This window comes from Lonchura striata, chromosome 20 (genome assembly GCF_050655825.1).
Source record: "Lonchura striata isolate lonStrDom1 chromosome 20, ASM5065582v1, whole genome shotgun sequence".
In the NCBI taxonomy this organism is placed as follows: Eukaryota; Metazoa; Chordata; class Aves; order Passeriformes; family Estrildidae; genus Lonchura; species Lonchura striata.
Window position 1 is genome coordinate 4,271,639 of NC_140722.1, and position 25,135 is coordinate 4,296,773.

Genomic DNA, 25,135 nt, shown 5'->3' on the forward strand with positions numbered 1-25,135 from the left:
TTGTGTTGTAAATAAAAATGTGAGTTTGTTGGTGGAGAGGAAAATGTGATTGGAGTTCTGATGCTATTCTAGCTGCAGCTCTCCACGGTGATTTTTAAAGAGGAAAGACTGTGCTCTAGAGATGCAGGTGGAAAGCCATGCTGGATCACCTTGCACCACTGGAGTGAGAAATGTTGATGTGAATCTTTGTGATAAACTGTGCAGTGCTTGTTATAGACTAGAAATGATCGATGTCAATGCCTTCAGGAGCTCACTGACTCAACAAATGTCTTAGAACAAATGTCTGGAAGTGCAGTGAAGTATCATTGCTGTGTTTGTGTCCACAGCAATGAGAATTCATTTTTTTGTGCTGATTTTCCACACTGGATCCAGCAGGTTTCTATAGTGAGTACAGACTCCTGGAGACCACTCTGGTCTGTAGCTGAGGCCAGAAATAGGCAATAGAGAAAGAGATATTATTTCTTTTTTCTGCCTTGTCATTTCTGAGGTGTTACAGTCAGTTTTCTTGCGCTTCTAGATCATGCCTTGGTGAAACACGGAGGCAGTAAGTCCCTCCTGTGCTTAAAAATTTCCTCTTGTCTCTTCTGTGTTGGACACTCTGACTCTCCCAGGTGCTACTTGTCATTGTATTCTTAAGAATTCTGTCTTTGTGTTTCAGTTGAATTGTCTTCAGGCCAATGAAGAATAAAAAGATATATCACTGAGGAAATTACGAAGTCAGAACCTTATTCCTGAACTTTATCTTTCTATTGCAAATCTCTCAGTCTCTGTTGCTGGCTGTCCTTGTCAAGGCCACAGAATGATGTGACCAAAAGTTGCACAAAATGTTACACTGCTAGAAGAATGCTTTTAACAACAGGGAAGCTGCTATTTTTATTATTGATTTAAATTCTCTTGCAAGGTTAAAAAAGCATCCCATTAACAAAAGGAGTCCTTCCCAAGTCCCTGCTTCACAGCCTCTTGCAGAAATCCCATTATCCCCCTTAAAGCCCTCTGCTAATTAGGCATTTGTTGGCTTATTTGTCACTTGATCACCTCCCATATGGATTTTGTAGTTGAAGAGGGTGTGGTGACTCTGAACCACCAGAAAGTTATTAAAATGTGATTTTTTTTATTTTGCAATCCATGGCGTAGTTTTGTCTTGTTTCTTCTGTCAGGGGTAGTTTAATCTTCTCTATCCAGGTTGGTGAAACCTCTACAGTAGATGTTCCTTTCTTCAGCATTAATTCAGAGGGGAGATAAAGGGAAGCTGCCGCTTGGGTGGTGACAATTCTGATGCCTCAGGATTTAGCTTTTATATTTTTCAGATTCTGAGCTGCTTTAGTGTGTGGGTCTGGGCTTCATATGAGGGGATGGTGAGCTCTCTGCACAGAGCAGGGAGACAAAACAATTCCTTCTCCAGATGGGCACCAAGGACAAATGATCCAAACCTCAGCCCAAGAGCACAAACAGAAGAATGAAGGGATAAACGCAAGAAGGATGGTGCTTCAGCTGGAGCTGAAATTAGACAATTAACACCAATATGCAAATGGAGCAGAACTTATAAATGTGAGAGACCTTGTCACTGCTCATCCATTTTGTGACCATTTTGGGTTCATATTGGTGTAGCCTTCATAAGGCAACAATTCTGGGTTGTGAGCATCTTCCAGTGTCTGCGGGTCACCACGACCTGGACAGCATTTGTAAGAGGAGTGTAGTTTGATTACAAAGCCCAGTGTTTTATGGGCAGCAATGTCTGGGTGCACACTGAAATGCAGCACTCCTGCTTGACTCGGGCAGTGGAATCAGTGGAAAAGTCTGCAGCTGGCAGTTGTGGACCTGTGGGAAACCTGCTTTTCCTAATTCTGAGCATGGTCCCACAATTGTTTGAGTTTATGCATAAAACAAAAGCGTTGCAAGCTTCTCCCCTCCCAAGGCCTTTTGGAAATAAGCAAACCAGACCTGCTTTTGCCACACAGCTCATCTCTCAGGGAGGACTGGGAAAGTGTTTCTGTCACAATCTTCACTTTAAATATCTACTGCAAATATTTGAAGTAATATGAGATCAGTCTCGTTCTGAGAAGATTTTTTTCTTACAAAAATCCCCCAAAATCATAATTCTTTTCATAACATTCATTTCCAGAAGAAAAGCTTTTTACAAATAGTAGGCTGTCTCTTTAAAAAATCCTTCCCTATTATCCAATGATTTCCCAAGTGAATGAATTGTCCTCATGAATGATACTGAACTCAACTTGTCATTTATATTCATATTTATCAGTGAATCAAACAGTATCATTGGTAGATTAATTCAGTATGACTCACATTTGAGAATTAAACCCCATGGGTGAGATTTTGCCCTAATATGTGGAAAAGGGATGCGGCTATGAGATTTAGAAATTCTGGGTTTGTACAAACACTGTTGTCTGTGGTACATCAGTGAGGGCAAGAGATTTCTGAGCCTTTTTCTGTAAAAATGTGGGATGTGTGCAGCAGGTAGGTAATCATAAATTTCATCAAATAAGAACTGCAAATTAAGTTACACAATCTTAATGTGCATGGAAATAGTAATTTATTTTCCCCAGCATAATGTATAATCAAACTCCAGAGCTCATTGACAGAGTCTTATTCCTGACTCAACAAAAATGGTGAGAGAAATATCATTCTGTGGCTAATTAATATATGGGGTTAACGCAGCTTTTGACTTCAGAAAAATCTTTATATTACTGATTGCCAGAAGATTGGAATGGTAAATTCTGCTTCACAGCACCCTGTGAAGAATTCTTATATTCTGCTTAAAGTAGCTGCTTGGCCACTGTTGGAAACCAACTGTGGAGGTAGATGGACTTCTTGTTGTATTGTCCACAAACACATTTTGTCACACTTAACATCTGGAGCGTTCAGTGTCTGTTCTGTGCCTTCAGAGTGACTTGGAGGTAGTTTAGAGAGATCTCTTGTTCTGATCTGTGCTTCTGCAGCCATCCCTGTGGTAAAGGGATGGATAAAGGGAAAGGATCCCATGCTCTGTCTCTGAGGTATTGCAGTGACCCCACCTACTCCTGTCCCCTGGGAATGGAATACTGGGAAAGGGTCAGAGCACTCCTGCAAAGCAAAGCCTCGCCTCACAAATCCTTTCCTACCAGGAGGGGCTCCGGAGTACTGAGTTAGTTTGTACCACAGCAGGTGCCTGGAGGATGAGAGACAAAGGCTCTAACTGGAATTGAGAGGTTTTGGGCTGAATAAAAGGGGGAAAAAAATCTGAGGGCAGTCAAACAGTGGAGGAGCTTTTCCAGAGGGGATGGGCAATCCTCTGGGGAGGTGTGGAAGGCTCAGTGGTCAACTCAGAGCTGATCCTGCTTTGAGCAGGGGCTTGGCCTGAGGCCCCTTCAGCCCAGATTATCCCATGTTGCTTTCTTCTGCCTTAACAAGTACAGGTGTCAGACTGACTTTCTGAGAGATAGAGTTGTTCTTTGGCAACAAACACAACTGTGTCTGAAAACAGGCTGCTGCACCTGCTGGAAAACCACGTCTCTATGTCGGGCAGAGTCTGCTCTTTAAAACAACACCGTACACCTGGCTTTGGTGTTCAGGCTTTTAGAAGGCTCATTTTGCAGCGCAGCATTTTGACAGCTTCTTTTTCAAGTCTTTCCTGGTTGCTGTAATTTGACTTTTGAAGCTGCTCAGCTCTTCAAAGCCAGCAGTGAGACAGCACCAGCCAAGCTCTGCCGGGCGCTGCCGGCGGCTCCGCGGCGCCTCGTTCCTTCAGCTGTCATTTGTCAGAGCACACTCGTGTAAACTTAATGAACAATGTGCAAAGCCATTAAAAACTCAATTACGGCCTTCTCTTTACTGCAGACGTGAGAGAAGGCAGACATAAAGTGCTGATGTGTAAACACAATAGCCACCATCTGCTGCGGAGCGGCGTTTCGGCTCCAGAAACGGGAGCTGTGTTGCAGATGCATCAATAATAGGACGCTTATCAAGGCATCATTATCCACCAAGCAGGGGAAAAATTGAAATTTATGGCCAGCTAGAGAGCACTTCATGGTTTAATTCTCCAATTTTCGACGGTATGTTTAATAACTAGGAGAGAGTGGCGTTTTATGTTCCTGCCGTTGGAAAGGATTTTTGAAAATGAATTTATTTACAGTCTCCCCATCTTCCTTGCTTCTGACTGATCTGAGCATAAGACATTCATTTTTACATAGGATAAAACAAGCAAGATATTAATTAATTTAACCTGTTGATCCAAGAACACCATGTTTAATTGTCCTTATGCTCAATTTGCTTGAATGAGCTTATATTTCTCTGTCAAATAAACATAAAGAAGAACTTTTATCCAGCATAGATAATTTTTTTCCCCCAAATTTCTTTTTTTTCAGTTTAGTGTAGACTTGGAAGCATGAACTTTTGTAAGGAAGTAAACAGAACAATGAAACTCAATGATATTTTTGTTTCATTTTTTCCCAAATTGGATATGCAACAGCCTAAACAAGATTTTCTCCAAGATACTTTTTGTTTTATTCATATTCTTGCCTGGAGACATTCAGGAGGCTTTCAGTCATCTTTTAGTCAATAATTTCCATTTGTGACATGTTAATTCATTCTTTAGTCCTTTGTATGAGTGGAAACTGTGACAAGTGATTTGTTGGTGCCAGACCAGATTGTCTCTCTTTTATTTGCACATATAGGCCTATAAATTGAGAATAAGTTCCATCAGCTTCAGCTCTGTGCTCATTCTAAAGAAGGCTGTCAGATCCTAAATCACAATATGTCAATTTTCATTAAGGATAACAAGGAAAACCACATTTATCTTTAAAAGGCTGGCTTGTCTTTTACTTATTTTCTCCTGGTGGGAGCTGCTTTCATGACCTCTCACCTACTCCTAAGTGATGGATCTTGCCCACACAAGTTCCATAGACAAATTTGGAAATTAGTGATAGGACAGTGGATCTCATCTCTTGATCTTGAAGCATGCAGAGCAACTTTGTGGCGGTCCTGGAGGACAGGATAACTGCTCAAGTTCACACTATAAAAATAAAAATAAAAATAAAAATAAAAATAAAAATAAAAATAAAAATAAAAATAAAAATATGTCTATTTCGGGCCAATATGTAGGATATAGTGTATCATTTATTCACAGTTGAATTTTATATTTATATGTATATAATATTTTGAAGTGTTAATCTGGATCCTGTGGGGTGACCTGTGCCTGGGGTATCCCAGGGAAGGGTTTGTGGGGGAAGCTGCCACTTCAAGGATTTGCAGAAACAAAGGACTGTGGTAGAGTTCCTAGGGAACAAATCCCTTTAAACGAGGTGTGAGTTCTTTTCTGTGGCAGAGATGGCTCTGTAAGTGGAAATTTTTAATCTTTTTTATCTGATAATACCTCTTATCAGGACTTTTCCTGAGAAAGTTCTGTTTCATATACAATTTCCTCCTGTATCTCTACACACATTGTATTAAAAAAATAATATGTTATAAGTAAGAAGCTGGGAATAATTTATCCATGACAATTGTTTGCAAGGTTATTTTGTTAGTAATTAGGACTAATTATTTTGATAAGTTCTTTTTGGTGGTTGGGTATTCTTGCTGGTGTTGTCAGTGGCTGGATTGAGGCTCCCCACTCTCCCCAGAATTGTCAGCAGTTGCACAAAAGACCATGAATAACTTGTGATTCATTATTTTGTGGGCGGTGAAAAATAAAATTGTAATTTTTGCTTGGGACTTTTTATAAAAGCTGATGTTTTTTCTCCCAGAGGAAAGCTTGTTATGTTTATATATGGATCTGTAAAAGTGAAATACTCCCTAACTTTTGCTGTCATTGAAGCACTTACCTCCCCCAGTGTAGTTCAGGGCTGTATTGTGTTAGACACAGCACAGATCAGAGCAGTTCTTTAGGGCAGGATAATCTGCATATTATCCAAATGAAAAAGAGAAAAGTTGAGAGGCATGCCCAGAGGTGGAATGCTGTGCCAGGTGCTGTGCAATCAATTATGGTGTAAAAATCCCCTTTCCTGGGTGCCTCCCCAGTGTGGGAGGCACTTGGTCAGAAACCTTGTGAATGCACAGGAGCTCTGCTGCTCTTGGAGTGATTTTGGGCAGCACCTGCCTCCTCCAGGATGGGATCTGGCACTTGGACAACTTGTCTTCACTATTCCAGTGGCTCTGAAACGCCTCAGGCTGAGCATTTCACAGCAGCTGCTGGACTCCTCCAGACCAAGACACGCTTACTCAGCAGTTTTTCAGTGTTTTCCCTCCCAAATTCTCTGCAGAAGAGTGGTTCTTGCAGTGATTCTGACAGAGATCTTGGAATCCTAAAATTGGTTGGGTTGGGAAGGACCTTAAAGCAAATTCAGTCCCACCCCTGCCACAGCAGGGACACCTTCCACTGTCCCAGGTGCTCCAAGCCCCATCTCAGCCTGGCCTTGGGCACTGCCAGGGATCCAGGGGCAGCCACAGCTGCTCTGGGCACCCTGTGCTGGGGCCCCAGCATCCTCACAGGGAACAATTCCTTCCCAATTTCCAATCTAAATCTCCCCTCCTTTGGTTTAAAGCCATTCCCTCTTGTCCTGTCCCTCCATTCCTTGTCCCCAGTCACTCTCCAGCTCTCCTGGAGGCCCTTTAGACCTTGGAAGGTGCTCTAAGGTCTCTCTGGAACCTTCTCTTCTCCAGGTGAAAGCCCCCAGCTCTCCCATCCTGGCTCCAGGGCAGAGGGGCTCCAGCCCTGGTGGGTCTGGGTGTCACAATCAGCCTGCCCAAACCTGGCTGTGTCAGCTTCCCAGCCTGCTGCCTCAGCTGAGGGGCTGTGCCTCCTCTCCAGGCCTGCTGGCCCCTGTGCTGCTGATAATAAATGTTCTCAGGTCAGAGGAACAGAACCCAAACTTCAGTTTCTCAAAAGCTTAGTTTCTATGAGTAGATTTTTAAGAGTAGTGTGTATACATTACATGCTGAAGAAGGGGGTTTTATGGTTGACTGGGAGCAGTTACATCAGCAATGGGCATTTGTCAGGATCCTAACTGTTTAGATAGAACTTGGAAAGTTTGGATTCAGCTCTAACATTTCTCCAAGTCCTTGCTGTGAATCTGGAAATTCTTGACTTGGGACCATTTTGATTTTTGTTTTTCCTTCATTTCCACTGAAAAGCAGCATTGCCAGAGACCATCTTGCCTATCCATTTTCTTAGAATCTCTTGCTCTTCCCCCAGCTGTGCTTGCATCGCTGTGGAATTTTCCAAGGTCTTTAGAGTGTGTAACTTTATTTATTTTTTTTTTTAAGATTGACTTCCTCCTGTCAATCCTTTACAAAATGAATATATATCATATAAGCACAGGGGGAAAAAAATCTTCTGATGGAAAGTTGCTTGTAGCTGTTATAAATTTATAACACATGACTGTTCACTGCATAGAATTGATCCAAAAGTTTGCCTGGCTCATCTGAGTCACCTGCTCTGGTGAGGAAAAGGGAAAGTCAATAGGTCAGAAGTGAGGCAGGGCTTTTCAAACTCAATCATCTGTGAACTGCAAGAGGCCAGCAGAGAAACACATCTGCAGTGTGGCTTGGCAGCAGCATCAGAGCCAGGAGTGTCAAGTGGCTGTGTTTGATTAAAAATTATCACGCCTGGCTGCTGACACACAGCTTCCCCCTGCCCCATCCCAGTGTTTTGTTTAGTTCTTTCTGAGTGTGTCTGCACCCACATAAAGGAGATCCTGTAACCAGAACTGAATCAAATAACTCTCATCATGTTCTCCCTTATTGCTGACATTTGTCACCTTGATGCATCTGTGAGGAGATGAGTGTAGACACAATGTGCTATAAAATAACTGCTTGATGAATCCAAATGTGAGTTCAACATGGAGTGCCACGGTTAATATGATGCAGACTTCCAGGTTAACAAACTCATAAATTGCCTCAGTATACATTTCCCTCCCTAAATTCAGCCTACCCTTTCCTCCCACAAGAATTATTGTCCTGTTGCATTATTACAAGTAAAGATGTTGCTGTTCTGTCAACAACCCTCACTTGGCTGGGCTCTGAAAATTGGGGTTTTCTTAGCATGACCTTCAAATATACAGGTGCTAGGGTTCACAGGTATGGACTGGAATGAAGGGTGTTGGTTGATGCAGGCAAATATCAGCTGAGAGCTTGCTCTATTTTAGTTTGTGTGTTGAATCACAGAATTGTTAAGGTTGAAAATTACTTTTATAGATCATCAAATCAACCATCAACCCAACACCATGCTCACCACTAAACCACATCCTCAAGCACGACATACACACATTTCTTTAACGCTGCCAGGGATGGTGACTCCACAGTCTGTTCCAGTGCTTTCCAACACTTCCCATGAAGATTTTTTTTTCCTAATACCCAATCTAAACCTCCCCTGGTACAATTTGAGGCAAATTCCTCTCATCCTGTAACTTGTTACCTTGTATTGAATGTGCCCTTGGGGCGTGGTGTGCAGCAGGAGAAGCTGGTTGTTGCTTGAAGTGGGAATGTGCTTTTGTTTAGTGACTGTGTGATCACAAGGTGACAAAATAATACAAGCAAGACAGCATTTCTATTTTGATTTGCAAGTTATTTAATTAAAGTTGTTCTAGCTAGCCCTGAATCTACTGGTGTATACAGCCTGAAATTTTAATATCTTTTCTCTCCCTAACAACTGGCACCAAACAGCTGCTTCCATCAGAGAAATTTTGTGGCTTGTGAGGGAACTACTGACTTTTTGGAGCTGTTTACTGTGGGACTCAGATTCAGTCAAAGAAGGAAACTGAGAGTTTCTATCCAGGCAGAAGCCTGGGAAAGAGCTGGAGAAGAATGCAAATAATTCTTTATCTCTCTTGTTGTTCACATTGTTTATAGTTAAATTCTATCACTGTGCATCAAGCACTCTGCACCAATGCTGTGGGCTGTTTTCGCTTCGGGACCAATGGAGTTGGTCCTCACGAAGCTCTGTATAAAAGAGCAGTGTATTTTGAATAAACCAGAGTTTTACTCTCAGCAGCCTTCTGATCAGAGTCTCTTCATTCCCGTCCTGCCTCGACAGTGACAGTTTACACCAAAAAACCAAGCAAACCCACTCTTTATTCTCTTTTTCCTTTGCTCTGCAGGCTCCTTCATGATGGTGAACAGCTCTGGGCGAGCATCAGGGCAGAAAGCTCACCTGCTGCTGCCCACGCTGAAGGAGAATGACACGCACTGCATCGACTTCCACTATTACCTGTCCAGCCGGGACCGCTCCAGCCCCGGCTCCCTCAACGTCTACGTCAAGGTCAACGGGGGCCCCCAGGGCAACCCCATCTGGAACGTGTCAGGGGTGGTGACCGAAGGCTGGGTGAAGGCAGAGCTGGCCATCAGCACCTTCTGGCCACATTTCTATCAGGTAGGGGTTTGTGATATTTTCCCCCCTCTCTCTCTCCTTTGGATGTCTATTGTTAGTTTTGAAAATCGACACCTCCCTCCCTGAATTTTCCTGTCAGAATGAATTCACCTATAGGGGATATATAGGCAGCTTGACATATTTCTTTCCTCCTCACTTTTTTCTTTAGTTATTGGCAGGCCACGGACTGATGGAGGGGAAGCAATTATTGACAGGACCCACTTGTTCATGAGGAAATTGCCACTTGTATTGGCACTTTCCCTGGCACTGTGTGACTGCAAACAAAACAGTTTCTGGATATGCATCTGTACTCTGCATAAAGCTCCCTGGATTATTTTTGGGCCTTGGTTGGTTCCATAAGAAGGAACATTTTTTGACTTGGCTTTGCATCTTGTGCCTATATGGGGGGGGTATAAGGGCATAAGGTACTAATAAAGTCTTGTACCACAGTATCCTCAATTCCTCCTCTTTCTAGCACAGCTTTATTCATTCTGTTAGAAGATAATATTTTTTACACAAGGACAAAGCCAAGAAATGTAATGCCTATGCTTTTTTTTGGTTATATTAGTTTTACACCAACTTATTAGTTATCTGTTTCAAACTTCATGTGGCAACTTTGCAGCCATTGTTTTCATTTCAGTTAGGTAATTCGCACATAATGGACTTACATACTGCTTTTTATTTGTTGAAGGGGTACTTTTGTCTTGTTTTCTATTCAAGACACACACCAGAAAAAAAAAAAAAAAAAGGCTGGGAGGTAATTGCATCCTAAACCTTGCAGGAGATTTGATGTCCATGTGATACTAATAAAAGGCATGAGTGAGACAGGCACCGAGATAGAATGAACTATGAAAATGCAGCAAATAGTCTGTGTATAAAGAACAGCAGGTAGAAAAGCCTCTCTTTTTCTTGCTTCTAATAACTGGGTAGGAGGTCTGTAAAATCTGAGCTGGAGGAAGATGCTTTAATGTTCTGCCTCTGAAAGAGCTGTGGATACCAGCAGAATCCACAGAGTGCACCAGGCGGGCGAGAGGGAAGGATAAAGAGATGCAAATGAGTGGAAAATGGTGTTTTAAGGGCCATGCACAACTTGTGACTGTTCTGAAGGCACACTGGAGTGCTGCTGCTCCATTCCTATTAACATGATCCTGGGCACGAAGCAGAATTTGCTTCATCGTAGGTGCTCCACAGAGATAACAGAAATGATCTTTCACCCAGAAAATCAGTGCTTGAAAAACCTGCAAAAGGCAGTCTGATCTCGCACTAAGAGGGATCCTGCTCTCAGATATATCAATAGGAGGCTTCCTGAGCCTCACTTAGGTCTTTTACAAGTACTTTGGCAGGTCAAGTTTGCTTTTCTTGGGCAAAAGAATCCTTTAAATCAAACAAGAATTTTCTACTGAAGCACAAAAATGAATGGTTTGGAAGGCAGCAGTACCTACTCAGGAGTAGTTCCTTCCTAGAAAATGCAAGGGGCTTCCTTAATTTTGTGATGAGTGAGAGTGATGTCTTCTGGTGATCCTTGTATTTTTGTTCCTTTAGCATGCCTTCTAAAATTTGAGATCCTGTATATTATATTTTTGTTTTGGATATTATATTTTTGTTCCTTAAGCATGGCTTTTAAAATTTGAGATCCTGGATATTATCCTGGATATGAGGGTCTAGTAGACTGATTTCAGCCTCTGGTTTTATAAATCACCTTGTTAGCAGTCTATAGTCCTATGAGACTACTATAGTCCTGTGAGTTTCTACATTTAAGCAAGGTTTAAGAAGAAATAAAAAGAAAAAAGAGAACTTGAAGCTTGAAAAAATGAAGAGGAAAAGCCTAAAGTAACACTTCTGCCTAAATAAGTCCAGACAAAATTTTGGTGTCTTGCTGCCTGAGGAGTGTCTTGTTCTTTACACATGATCTAGAATGTGCCATTGCAGTGTTATTTAATAAAATCCTGGGTGAGCTTGGGTTAGAAGGGAACCCAAAGATCATTTCATTCCAGCCCTTGCCATGGGCAGGGACACCTTCAACTATCCCAAGCTGCTCCCAGCCCTGTCCAGCCTGGCCCTGGACACTTCCAAGGATCCAGGGGCAGCCCCAGCTTCTCTGGGCACCCTGTGCCAGGGCCTGCCCACCCTCACACTTGCCAATTCTTTGTCAGCTTTAAATCAAAATTGCATTCTTGGAGAACTCTCTGTACACAAGAGGCCTGACAGCCTGTTCTGTATTTTGAAAAGATCATGCAAAACCAACATTTTCTCTAAATATTGAACTCTGCATCAGGCAAAATGTCAATTATCCTCCTAATGCACAGAAACCACACCATCCTGGACTGGGATGTGCACCAAAAATTCAGCCAGGCAGAAAAATCTGAAGCTCTCTGCCCTGGTCTGAGGCTTTGTCAAGTACTTTGAACTTTGGAGCTGTGGCTAGTGGAAGACTGGTATCCAAAGCAGTTGCCAGAGGTCGTGTTTTAGGTCTGGCAGTTCTGTGCGAGGGTCCTAGGAGTCATCTGGCTGCAGAAGCACTTAGCTGAGATAGAAACGTGGGGAGATTTATCATGTCTACCCTGGAGTTACTTGTACTTGGACTCTCAGCCTGCAAATGTTTTCCAGCGTAGCGAGAAAAAGCTCTAATGGCTCTTGGAGAAAGGTAATACGTGTAATCTTGAATTACTGCTTGCCATAAGGATGAACTCAGTCCCAGAATGCACCAAGGGCAGCACTAGAGCCTGCCAGGAAGGTGTTTTTTTGATGTACAGCAAGGAATGTTATTGATCCATGCCTGGAGAAAACTGTTGTAGCACGACAGATGAGCTGGGCTAGGCTGCTAACACAGACATTGTTGGTAAATCACAGCGCTGGAACGGGGGCTTGTTCCGTGGGAAGGAAACATGAAGTTACTTTGTATTTGCAGAACTCAGGAGCATTTAAGAATGCTTTTTTTTAAGAGTGAAGCTTTGTATTTTGTCGACTTTTGTATTTTGTATTTTGTCAATATTTTGTATTAATTTCTGTGGCGTTGTTTAGATATAAAACATTATTAATTGCTAAACATTGCCTGTCTCAACCATCATGCTGCATTTCCAACTGAATTTAAAAGGACAAGAGCAATACTGAGCATGGGATTTGCAGAAATGGGCTCCATAAGTATTTATTCCTGACTTTTCCCCATGTTTGGTCTCAGGTCCCAGTCTTCAGGAAAGCCTGGGTGTTTCTGTGCTTCTCACTTTGATAGGGATGAAATCCTTCAAAATATACAGAAAGACAATAATGTGTAAGTTTAAACTGGGAAAGGGCCAGAATATCTGATTGTAAAGCAGAATAGAATAAAATAGTCAAACAATATTGCTTGAATTGAGAAGAGTCCTCTACTCAGTGGATTCTGCACCAGTGGACAGGGACTTTTTTAGAGGCTGAGTTGGTTATTATTGAGTTAGATTGTGCTGTATAGAAGACCTTGCACATGTTGGTAATTAGCCAAAGCCAATTCTCTGTGTGTTGGTGCTTACTTTTGCCACCCACTCATACCTAATGCCAGTGCCTTGGAGAACTTATCAAGTTCTTGACTTGTAGATAATTGAAAATTACTTTGTTGTAGCTTATGACTTTTCACAAAAGTAAAACTAAAATAAGATTTTGTAGCTGTAATGTTGCACTTCAATTCAGGTCTGAAGGGAGTTTCAGTAGAGCTTTGCATGACCTTCCCAGTAAATGTAATTTTTATCATGAATGATATTTAATTGCTAAAGTAATTATAATTTCCATACCAAAGACTCCTATTTTATACTCTTATTTTATACAGCCCCTAAAAAGCCTATCAAGGACCTTGATAGCACAAAACACTTGCTAATGGTTTTTGGATTATTTTCTCTTCCAGTGGCTTGCTTCTTCCTAGTATTTCCTGGAGAGCCTAATTATTGTCCAGTCCCCTCTGGAGGGGAAATTTGTTTCTACATATTATTAGCTCCTGAGCTTTTCTTAGCTTGTCTTTGCCTGTTTTTATGCTTTTTTTTCCTGATGGATTTATTTCAGGAGATCTCACATATGGCTGTGTTTTGAATTGGGGGAAGAGATCTTAGGAAGTCCTGAAAACATGAGAAAAAAACATGTTCTGGAAGCCCAAATGCAAAGACAAATGAATGACAGCAATTCTGTAGTAAGGAAGGATATTTTTGGTCTATTTTTATCCAGGACAATATTTGGGCAGTTGAACCTTTTACTGTGTTAAATCTTTTGATGAAGGAGATAAAGAAGAGACTGAACAGTGACAGACTGGGAATGCCAGCTTTTATTTAGAACAAAAAAACCTGTTGAAACCAGGTTTTAAATAGTCAACTCTGTGTTCTAGTAGTGGATTTTATATGGAATGCCTAGAATACTTTCTCCTATGGAACAAGTAGCTGCACCAGAACGCTGCTCTGATGGCAGTAACTGTAATTAACACACAGAGTTGGAAACCTGATTGTTTACTCATGCAAAAATCAGCAATCCACTACAGTGTGAGCGTTGCTTTTGGCAGATGGAGCGAGACTGGGAATTTCCCTTTCTCCTGTAGAGGACAGGACCCATTCCTTCTCCACCCATGCATTTTTTAATGTGGTGAAGGACAGCATTTTGTTCCTTTGGGAAGTGAATCAGTAATTTCGGAAGTAGCATCACTGATCATTCAACATCAGGATGCTTTTTAAAATAGTAGTAGTAGTAGTAGTAATAACAATAACAATAATACAATTTATTATTATTATTATTATTATTATTATTATTATTATTATTATTATTATTATTATTGTTGTTGTTGTTGTTGACATTTCAAAACTTCCTGTTCCTTGTAGAGTCAGTGCATGACTCAGGTTGGAAGGGACCCATAAGGATTATTAAATCCAACTCCCTTCTCCTCTGAAAACTCGACCTTGTGGCTGAGAGTGTCCTCCAGATGCTGCATGAGCTCTGAAGAACCTTCTCCCAGTGCCCAACCTGAGCTTGTCCTGACTCAGCTTTCTTCCATTTCCCCTTGTCCTGTTGCTGGTCCCCAGAGTGATATCTGCACCTTCCCCTCCACTGTCCCACTTTCCAAAAATTAATTTATTTTTAATTATCTCCTTATCAGATTTTTAGGTTTTTTGTTGTTTGGTTTTGTTATTTTTCTCTGCACTGCTGATTTTTTGATAGTCCATATATTTTTATAACAAGATACTTCAGGGCAGTTTTCCAGGTAAAAATCACAAACCCATAGAGAAGAATGAGATTTTTATTCATCTGTGATGGAATATCTGTCTTTTCAGACCCACACTGAAATGTTTTCATAATCCAGGCACACAAATGAAAAAAGAAAGAGAACGTTTGTTAATGTACCATTAATGAAGAGAAATTGTACACATGGTTTGTAAGAATATTCCTCCTCAGATCATGTTAGTGGAATCCAGGAAGAGGCAGAAACAACATCAATATATCCAGAAAAATCTAATTTCAGTCCAGAATCCAGTGTCATCCTTTGCTATGAATTTGCTTCTTAATTTTGCAGGGGCCTGCAGAGTGAATCAGGGTTTTCTCCAGAAGAATCCATGCATGGTCACTGATCTAGGAAGAGAATTCTGTAGTGTTTTCTCCAATTTTCCAAGGCATACTGAGAACAAGATACAAATTATTATCCACTTTTTGTTCTTGGACTGGTGTTTAAGTGAATATAGGTGTGTGCATATACCCAGGGCACTTTTTGCTTTTCCAAATCAGAGATGCACAGAGCTGTCTTTAATCCTACTGAATGTTGCTCTAATCCTTTGTTTTGCTTCCCCAACAGATTTGATGTTGCATTCACACACTGAATTGCCCTGGTATCCCTTCATTGTTAACAAATTGCCTTGAATGACTCAGACATGGAATAACAGCAGAATGTGGTGACTGCTGAAATTACTGATGTAAATGTTCTTTCTCAAATTGTTTTTTTATGTTTTTGTATTCCAGGTGATATTTGAATCTGTCTCTTTGAAAGGACACCCCGGGTACATAGCTGTGGATGAAGTCAGAGTCCTCGCCCACCCCTGCAGTGAGTACTCTATTTTTCTGACTGTACCAGCCTGGTGTAGGCCACAGTTTGTAGTCTAAAGGAGAGATTTATCCAGTTGGGTCAGCACTAAAATGTCTTGTCTTCCTCTAAGACCTCTAAGGACAGTCAGCCTTGCTTAATTACCTACTTTTCAAGTTGTACAAAAGGCAAAGCTGCTCTTGGTTTATGGCTACTGGAATTCTCTCTTCTTTACTTGCTAATAAACTGATGATTTTATTATTTTTTCTTAATCTTATTGCTGTAGAAAACAATCTAAAATTCTTCTCATAACAACCAGTGTGGTTAACTTCTGAAAAGAACAACCAAACAAATTGCTTCAGTGTTATCTTGGTAAGAGGCCCATCCCAAAGATTGGTTGGTTTCAACATGTTAGACCTGCTCAAAGAGCTGTGAAGAGATTAAAAATTAATCTTGTTCAGACACTGAACTTATACAGGAGTAGAAACTAATGCAGGTTCATTACACTGTTCAAAGATGTTAGTGCTGCATTTCTTCTATTGCAGACACAACAATAAGCTGAGGTTTATTTACTTTTTTATGTTTAAAGAAGCATCGTGCCTCAGCCTTTGAGTCTGAACTTGTTTGGTTCCTTTACCCACCTTCAGTGGGACTTTGGATATTTTATGGATGTAATGTACAGTTACACATAAAGATCTTTTTTAACAGCCCCTTTCTGGCTCATGGTTTCTGTAAGTTAGTGACAGCTGCTCACAAAAACATGATGGATCTTATAGATGGAGCAAAATCAACTGTTTTTGCTGTGATCAGAATGTCAAAGAACATCTGCCATTCAATGTGACAGACATGGTTCTGCTCAAGTTTAACAGGACATTTCTGAAAACTGCAGTATGGTTAATTGCTGCTTAAGTAAATTATATTTGTATTTACCATGTGCTCATTGCTCAGGCCTTTGGGTGCATTTACTTCATTAAGGAACACTTACAGTCTGTATTAACCAGATGTTGTTGATAACTGGCAGCATCCAGACAGATCCCCAAATGGTCTGTGCCTTCCACAGCCTGTTGGGTGTTTGCTGGTGTCTTCACTGGGAAAGAGGCCACTAAACAAACCATGGGGCAGAGCCTCAACAAGAAAATGATGGGATTTAAAGCAGCAAGGCAGGATGCTGTGTTGTATCCCTGCTTAATTAAGTAAACTGATTTTGAATCCATTTTGTCAAGTATATACAGGTCCTTGTCAAAATTAAATTAATTTGTGGTGATTCAAGCAGCAAAATGTTTGAAACAGAGTTGGTTGTTTGGGTTGCTTTTTTTAATTTGTTTGCAACACCCAGCATAGAGAGCTCATTACAAGCTGCGAGTTCTCTGCAGTCTCTAAATGCTGCTCCTGTCTGGTGTTTTTGTTGTTCAGCAGTGTCAGTCACCAGGGTAAACATCACCCATGTGTTTGTACAGCATTTGCCCCTCGGATTCCTTTTATAGTTGTTGTAAATCAAAATATGGGACCATGAAGCTCCTGGTGGCTCTGGAGGTTACTGAAATCATTGGTCTTATTTCTTTATTTCTGCTTTTCCCTCACAGATGACAAAGGCAGTCAAACCAAAGTCAGCAAAAAGCAGTGAAATGCCCCTAATGACACAGCAATATAGGAAAAATAAATATATTGCTGGTGCTGCCTCTTGTTCTCCTTTGTCATGTGAAGCAATACACTGGAATATCCATTTTCCTTTTGCTAGAAGCTCATTGACTCTGTGTGCATGAGCCCTTGGCATCACAGCACAACCCATGCTCCAGAAGTTGGGCAGACCCAAGGACCAGGATGTTGGCATTGGTGGGACTCTACACCTTTGTATTTGTAGCTGACTTACAGCTGTACACTTTAGTCTGCAGGCACAAATATTAGAGTTATCCTGAAATACTGTGTAGAACATTCTGAATGTCACCCAGAGGGAGTTTTCCAGTAAACCTTGATGCAACCCTGCTGCCCAGAAAGCAGGATGGAACACAGTTCCTGTCCTTCAGGAGCTGTCAGTGTGTTGGATGGGGCACAGGAGCAGATAAAACCATTTGACATTGTGTATGAACATGTGTTCTCTGCTCATATGTCAAACTCTTGTACATCAAGTTTCAGCCATACACAGCCACAGATGCTCACTTCCCTTCAAAGCTGTTTCCTCTAACAGAAGAGAGGTTATATTGTCCTCTGAAATTATGTGTTTCAGTGTCTAATCATACAAGAAAATGTGCAGATATTGTTGAAAAACACTGACCTTTTTAGGTGTAAGTTTTTACAGAGTATCATACTAAATTTTTTCAAATGATGCACAAACCTTTTTCTGAAGCACTGCAAGAAAATAGCTCATTTAAAGGTGTTGCATTCACTGCTGTAATCTTATTTATACTTTTAGTTAAATAGAGACCTAACTCCGTCTGATATTTAATCAAAAAGATAATCCTCTCATCTAGCTCCTTTGTGAAAAAAAACCTGTCTAAATTTTTATATATCACTGGTTTAATTTTGAACTAATACTGAATTTAGTGTCAGCAAAACATTGATATCAGTGATCTTGAACTAAACCAGTGATACAGTATTGTCAGTTAAATGAATATCTCATTTAATATCTGATTTTATATTGATGATACATTATTCTAAAGGTCTAGGACGTATTTGATAGTGAAGAAAAGAAAAAGAATAAAAGATTCTTGTGAAAATGGGGTTTGGGTCAGTCACGCTTGACAAGCACAAAAGCATTTGACTTTTTTTGACCTTTTTAGAAACATCGTTTTCTGAAGAAAAGAGATGACTCAATTACTCTTTATAGCAGGCAATAAGAAATTGTGCCAGTGACCATGAACTTGTGATTTGATCCAAGTCTTTATTTTCAGAGGTGCCAAAGCTCTCTAAGATCCCTCAGGCCACTCTCCCAGCTCCATCCCCGCTTCTCCCTGCAAGGAGGAGTTAAACACCCAAGGTGTTCACAGCTTCCTTTTGCAAAGCCCCTTTGGCAGGGAGAGCTCCAAGGCTTTGGGTGGGTGCAGCACGGGTGGTTCCTGCCTGGCTCTACCCTTGCAATCCTCTGCCTCTTTTGTCAGGAAAAGCCCCGCATTTCCTGCGGCTGCAGAACGTGGAGGTGAACGTGGGGCAGAACGCCACCTTCCAGTGCATCGCCGGGGGGAAGTGGTCACAGCACGACAAGCTCTGGCTCCAGGTAAAGCAATGCCCTGCTGGGGTTTTTTGGGTTAAATTTGGGGCTTTCTTTGCTTTTGCAAGTGAAATAAATAGGTAGAGAAAGATTAGGTGGTGAAGCAAGATCTTTTCATCAAGATCCTTTGAAGAACTGCCATAAATCACTTAAGAGTTTGAGGTGATAAAGCATGGAGTTAGGAGATAGAAAAAGGAAAAAAAAAAAAGCCAGTGACAGCAAAGCTCTGGTTTCCAACAAATGCCCATGTACCTGTAAACACTCATCCATAAAGCAGAAGAGAGGGAAAGTGGAACAGTTCTCTTCTGCTTTATTATGCCATCTGCTTCCCTTTCACCCTCCAAAAATGTTCTCAGCCTGGAGTCAGTGATAATTGTTAAGAAGGAGCTCTCCAAGGTCTGAAATTACTTACCTGGGTGGTTAAAATAGACAAACCCAGTTTGCACCCAGTTCTTCTTGCTCCCAGTTTCCCTTGGCTGCATTGACAGCAGATTTGGTCTTGTTCCTTTTAGTCACTCACTGAAAGAACAAAACATTCCCTCCCTGGATGTCTTATTTGCAACCTACTGATCAAATTGTCTGGGTCCTACTCTTCTAGTGGGTGCAGCAGAAACCTTGGGAATTCATTGTCAGTGTTACAATTGGACATGGGACAGGCATCAACCCCAACATCAGCCCATGGCGTGTATATGTCCCAGTGAAGGACAAAATAATTTGTATTGCCCCTTGAATTTCTCTGATAAATGGACTACCATCATTACCAAAAGCTTTTAAAATTGTTGAGTTCCTAAATGTTTAACTCCTAAACAAGTCAAGAGGATTCTTGTTGCATGTACTCAAGGCCAACATAATTTGAAGAACACTAAAGCCAGTCTGAAAGTTTTATTCTCAGCTTGGTATAATGTGACTGAGGTTTGATCACCTCATAGTTGTAACATCTGGGGCAGACAGGAAGGGCCTTTTTAGTCAAATAATTACCAGACTTTATAAAAAATTATAATTGACTTCAGGGATTTTAGTAAAATTTAAAAATAACATTTTCAAATCTAGCTTAAATCAAGGGATTGGCTTATCTAGTCATGAAATTAAAAATAGTACTGGGGAAAAGGCTTAAGTTGGTGAGACATGTAGTTGGCATTATGTAAAAATGATTTTATATTCAGTAACTATGCTCTTATCACAGCTGTTCTTCTAAAAATTGCATTTTTAACTTAAATTTATTTACCTATGGTGTACATCTAGCAAGTCATATTTTTGACATATATATTTTTTTGGGTTCTTTCATTAAAATATTTTCTCAGTTACAATTAGACGTGTGTGAAAACAATTCTGACCTGCAACAATATGAACCTTTCCCTGTGAGAAGCAGACTTTGGGGAGGAAAGAATTGCTATTCTTAATGAAAACCTGCTTTCCATTCTCTAAAACTGCAACATTTAATGAAAATAGCCTTGGAAACACCCCTAAAAACCATTTAGTAGAAACTGCCAAAACAGCAATGTGCTTTTCTTTGAAATTCCTAATAAACTGGACAAATGAGCAAGTTGAGGTGTTTACAATGTGGAGAACAATTTCTGGCTAATTCGTCATCTGTCCCTTTTCCAGTTGGAAAAATGTGGTCTGGCATTGGTAGAGAGGTTTATTGGGGAATGCTGGCTATACAAGGATGTCTGCTCATCCAACCAATTTATTTAAATTGGTCCAGAATCAGAGTTTTGCATCTGGAAAGGCCAAATTTACAGAATCTGTTCATTTGTAGTGTTTTCCCAGGTGAACACAAAACCTTCAGCTGTTGTGTTTTCACATCCAAGCCGGGCCTCTAGTTACCGTGGGTGGAACTGCACAGTGGCAGGCAGAGCTGCCCCTCTGCAGCCTTTGCAGGAACTAATCTTAAAATCATGGAATGTCCTGAGCTGGGAGGGCCCCACAGGACCCCCCAGCCCAGCCCCATCCCTGCACAGACCCCCCAACAGCCCCACCTGGGCACCCCTGGCAGCGCTGTCCCAACGCTCCCGGAGCTCTGGCAGGTTTGGGGATGTGCCCATCCCCTGGGGAGCCTGGGCAGTGCCAGCACCTCTGGGGAAGAGCCTTGCCCTGATCTCCAGCCTGACCTGCCCTGACACAGCTCCAGCCATTCCCTGGCTCCTGTCACTGTCACAGAGTTCCTACTCTGACTAAGCCAAGTGTCCTCAGTGTCCTGCCCCCCTCATATGGGTTCCCTTCCAGACACTTTACCTTCTTTGTATCCTTAGAACACACCAAAAGCCCAGATGTATCTCAAATATTAAAAGAAATGCAAACTTAAATATATGATAGACTCACAGGTTTGGGTTGAAAGGGACCTTAAAGCTCACCCAGTGAGCCATGGCAGGGACAGCTTCCACTATCCCAGGTTGCTCAGAGCTCCATCTAACCTGGCCTTGGGCAGTGCCAGGGATCCAGGGGCAGCCACAGCTGCTCTGGACACCCTGTGCCAGGGCCTCCCCACCCTCACCTATGTATAAGAATATTTAGGGCCCAGCACACACAGCCCTGTGGATTTCCTGAGGGAATGGCTGAATTCTTGCCTTGAAAACTGTGCTTGTCCAAATCCTCTCCCAGCAACGTGAACACGGAGCTCTGACCTCCCTTAAGCACCCCAAGGAGAGGCTTACACATGGATGCACCAACGCAGAACCTACCTGTCTCCATGACGGCATTATTTCTCTCTGCCTCTGCAGCAGTGGAACGGGAGGGACACAGCCCTGATGGTCACTCGAGTGGTCAACCACAGGCGTTTCTCGGCCACGGTCAGCGTGGCCGACACGTCGCAGCGCAGCATCAGCAAGTACCGCTGCGTCATCCGCTCCGACGGCGGCTCCGGCGTCTCCAACTACGCCGAGCTCATCGTCAAAGGTAGGAGCAAATCATACTCGTGCACAAGGAGTCTTTCCTCCTGGGGGATAAGTGTCCATAAAAACTGGCATTCTGTTGGACCGTATTTCGTTCGTGTTGAAATAAGGAAAACGGGTGAATGTGACGTCAGTTGGAGTCGGTATCTTGGGTATTTGAATTCAAAGTTTGGACACAGCCCTCTCTGTAAAGCTTTGTAGTAAAATATGGTGGCTATAGAGACTTTTACTGTAGTCAGCTGAACAGTTTGGCTGTCAGTCAGTTTCACAAGCTGATTTCCTTTCCAGTATTTTATCAGGCAGAAATAATCTTGTGGTGGAGCACTGTATGTCAGCAGAGACTGCTCAGGGCTGCTGGCAGTAAATGCTGGGATTGATTCTGCTGACACCCTGAAGTCCAGAGTAGAAGCATCAGTAGTTCTTGAAAGGTGTTTGGATTTTAGCCATGTTAATTACCACGATTCAAGAGCCTGACACATGCAAGGGGTGTCTTAATCTCACCTTCACAAGGTGGTGAGGTGCTATCCCCTTGCTGGGTTCTTATTTATTTATTTTTTAAGCTTACCTTGAGCTGCACCACTGGAGTGCTCACTGAGTCTTAGATGGTGAGTTCAGAAGGTGGCTGAGTTGTTCCTGAGGTATTCTGTGTTTGGGGTGAGAGGAATTGGAAGTTTGGGTCTGCTCACAGGGTATAATTTATTATCTAAATGCAGGGTATGAAAACAGCTGTAGAAATGGGATCAAGTTGTCCACTGTGCTGCTTTCTGCCAGCTGATCTGTCCTTTGGTGATCAGATGCCTTTGTTGTGCCTTGCAGTGTTGTGTGGTGCAGATGCTTGGATTACAGAGATCATGAGCAGGATGCTTGTGCTGGATGCCAAGTGCTTTTAATTCCCACCTAGTGAATTCAGGGACCTCAGATAACAGGAAAGCTGGACAGGACAGAACACACATCAAACCAATATGATTAATGCAACGCTCTATTTGAGAGAAGGTGGCAGTCTATATACACTTCTACATAGTTTACAGTTTACAAAGGCAATCTCATTGGCAAGCTAACATTGTTTGTCTTTGTCTTAAGGTGGTCAGGCTTTTCACAATGCAGCTCTACCCTAATTCACACTCAGATAGCTCATTACTTTGTAGTTACCTTAACATAATAGAAATTCTAACTGCACCACAACTGAATTCTTACTGCATCAAAGGCTCTTAGGCCCCACCAAGGCACTTATCAGGGCCTGGTCTGAGGGGCAGCTCAATTCTCACTGCAGACATAAATCATGCCCTTTCTCTCTCAGAAATTCTGCAACACACCTAGTGATCTTGTATCTTGTTCAAATCTGGGGGAATTAATTCACAATTAAAAGGGAATTGAGCTGCCAGGAGTGGCACACCTAGGATAGTACCACAGCTAAACAGAGGCAGCCTTCCAGAGCAAGCAGCTATCAGAGCATTCCCAGCTCTGTTAGGTGCCTGGAACTCACAGAATTCACAGAATGACCAGGTTGGAAGAGACCTCCAAGATCATTGAGTCCAGCCCAGCCCAATACCTCAACTGAGCCCTGGCACCCAGTGCCACATCCAGGCTTTGTTAAACACACCCAGGGATGGGGACTGCACCACCTCCCCAGCAGCCATCCCAGAACTTTATCACTCTTGCCATGAAAAACTTTTTCCTAATATCCAACCTGAATTTCCCTTGCTGCAGCTTGAGAACTTAATGTTGGTTGATACAAGCAGGGAAAACAATAAAAGAATAAATTAAAACCATGAATAGCTGGATGTCCAGCAGGAGAGTTGCTGATGGCTGCATTGCTGGGCTGCTCAGCCATGCACCCACCTGGAAGGAACTTCAACAGGATCAAATTGTTGTGGGAAGGTCCCATCCTGCTCCTCACCCCTGATGAGGAAGCAGGTGAGGTTAAGTGGCTCATCTGAGGTCAGTTTGGTGCCACTCTGTGATACACTGAGCTTCCAACCAGCCTGAGTAATTTTAGTGTGAATAATAGCAAATTTGTAATGCATGTGCACAGGCGGAAATGAAAGCAAATTGGAATTGTTTAATTCTGAAGAGATGATTATTGAATTGTAATAATGTACTTGAGCATACATTCAATTAGCCTGTAATTGAGGTTTTGCTCAATTGGTAGTCCTGCTCCTAAACCTGCTAAATCCAAGCTAAATCTCTGCTTCTCATGTGCTTTCTCTTGATCAGAGGAACAGAAAATCACAGGCTGTTTCTTCAACAAAGATTAAGATTTAAAAGTGTGTCTGTGTAAGCTTTTTAATTGAAAGATCTGTTTGCTTTCCTCTTCATAAGAAGTTTTATTGGAACATTTAGAACAGAATGTAGTTTACATTTCTCAATATTGAATGAAAAAGTTTGGTAGATATCAAAACAGAGGTTTTACTTTGAAATGTGCATACTCCTAAACCCCAAATTGGACAGTAAATACCTGTTTCAGCAAATGGAATGATCAGTGAAATTAAACACACCACCTTGATTGTCTGTGGGCATCTTCACTAAGAGCAATGTATTGTTGAAAAGAAATTACTGGCAATTTTATACAAAAGAATATAACAGTATTAGTTCCAAATTATTCTGGTATGTTTAGTGGCAGGAGATACATTTGTAATCCTGTGAAAATGCTGTTCTCTAGGCAGCTATTTGCTGTATGTGCTAATGCTTCTCTGTCTTCTGGCTTGAATAAATGACAATACATTTATTCTTCTCTTTGCACTCTCCAATCATAATAGCCAGGCCAGAAAAACCTATCATTTCCATCTGCCCCCCTTGCCATCCTCTGGTGCTCCAGTGGAAATAGCTCTTCTCTATCCCTTCTCTCTCACTGGTGCACATATAGTAATTTAATACAATTTTGTACAGGGCAGTTTAAAAAAACTCCGGAGATTTTGTGTCTCACTACGCTGCTCACACCTGAATGGAACATTTCCTGCCTGTAATTTTCTTTTAAGTAAAAGCTGCATGGCAGTTACTTGTATTCTGAACATAATGTAGGCCTTGCTTGTATAAATATTGTTTAAAATACTGTGGAAATTGGCTAGAATTTTATCATTTAAGGTCTGTATTAATGCTGGTGTCCTTCCAAGGACACTTGTCACATTAGGTAAGGTTATGGGTAACATTTTAAACTCTGTGGGGGTGTATGGAAGACTATTTGCAGTTGGGTTTTTTTATTCCTTGATCCTTTCAGGTACTCTGGATGCCCAAATTAATCATTCAATACATGATAAGAATCCAAGCAGAGCTGATAAAGAGGGAATATTACAGCATCTATATCCTATTTTTATGAATCAGTTTTTCTGAGGTTTTCACTCTCCAGAAGCCTCTCAAAATTACTTCCCTGCTACCTGTTGCTACCTTAACATCCTTTTAAGGCTCCTGGTATTTTTGTAGGGTCTGTTCTGCTGCCACAGGGGTAGGAGGAGCCTGTGGAGCCTCAGCCCAGCCTCTCCACAGACCTCCAAGGGGATGTTTTAGCTCTCTTCAATTTTATCTTAGTTGATTTTCAAAGTGTTTGGCTGGAAAAATAACTTGCCTCTTACCTGAGAAGCTTTCTGCCATCGCTGTGATATTTGGGACAGCTCACTTTTGCTTTTATCAGGCTTTTATCAGTAACATGAGGAGCTGATGCTGTGAGTGACACC

The 25,135-nt window shown here is 41.7% G+C and overlaps 1 protein-coding gene across 7 annotated transcripts in view; it reads left to right on the forward strand.

Annotated features, from left to right (window-relative positions):
- PTPRT (protein tyrosine phosphatase receptor type T) overlaps positions 1 to 25,135 on the forward strand; it is a 465,535-nt gene that overhangs the window by 163,809 nt on the left and 276,591 nt on the right. For all 7 annotated transcript variants that reach the window (XM_085557969.1, XM_021535469.4, XM_021535471.4 and 4 more), the window contains exons 3-6: positions 9,087 to 9,358; positions 15,311 to 15,392; positions 18,467 to 18,582; positions 21,297 to 21,471. In XM_085557969.1, the coding sequence (XP_085414095.1) occupies positions 9,087 to 9,358; positions 15,311 to 15,392; positions 18,467 to 18,582; positions 21,297 to 21,471 (645 nt within the window). The remainder of the gene's footprint in view (positions 1 to 9,086; positions 9,359 to 15,310; positions 15,393 to 18,466; positions 18,583 to 21,296; positions 21,472 to 25,135) is intronic.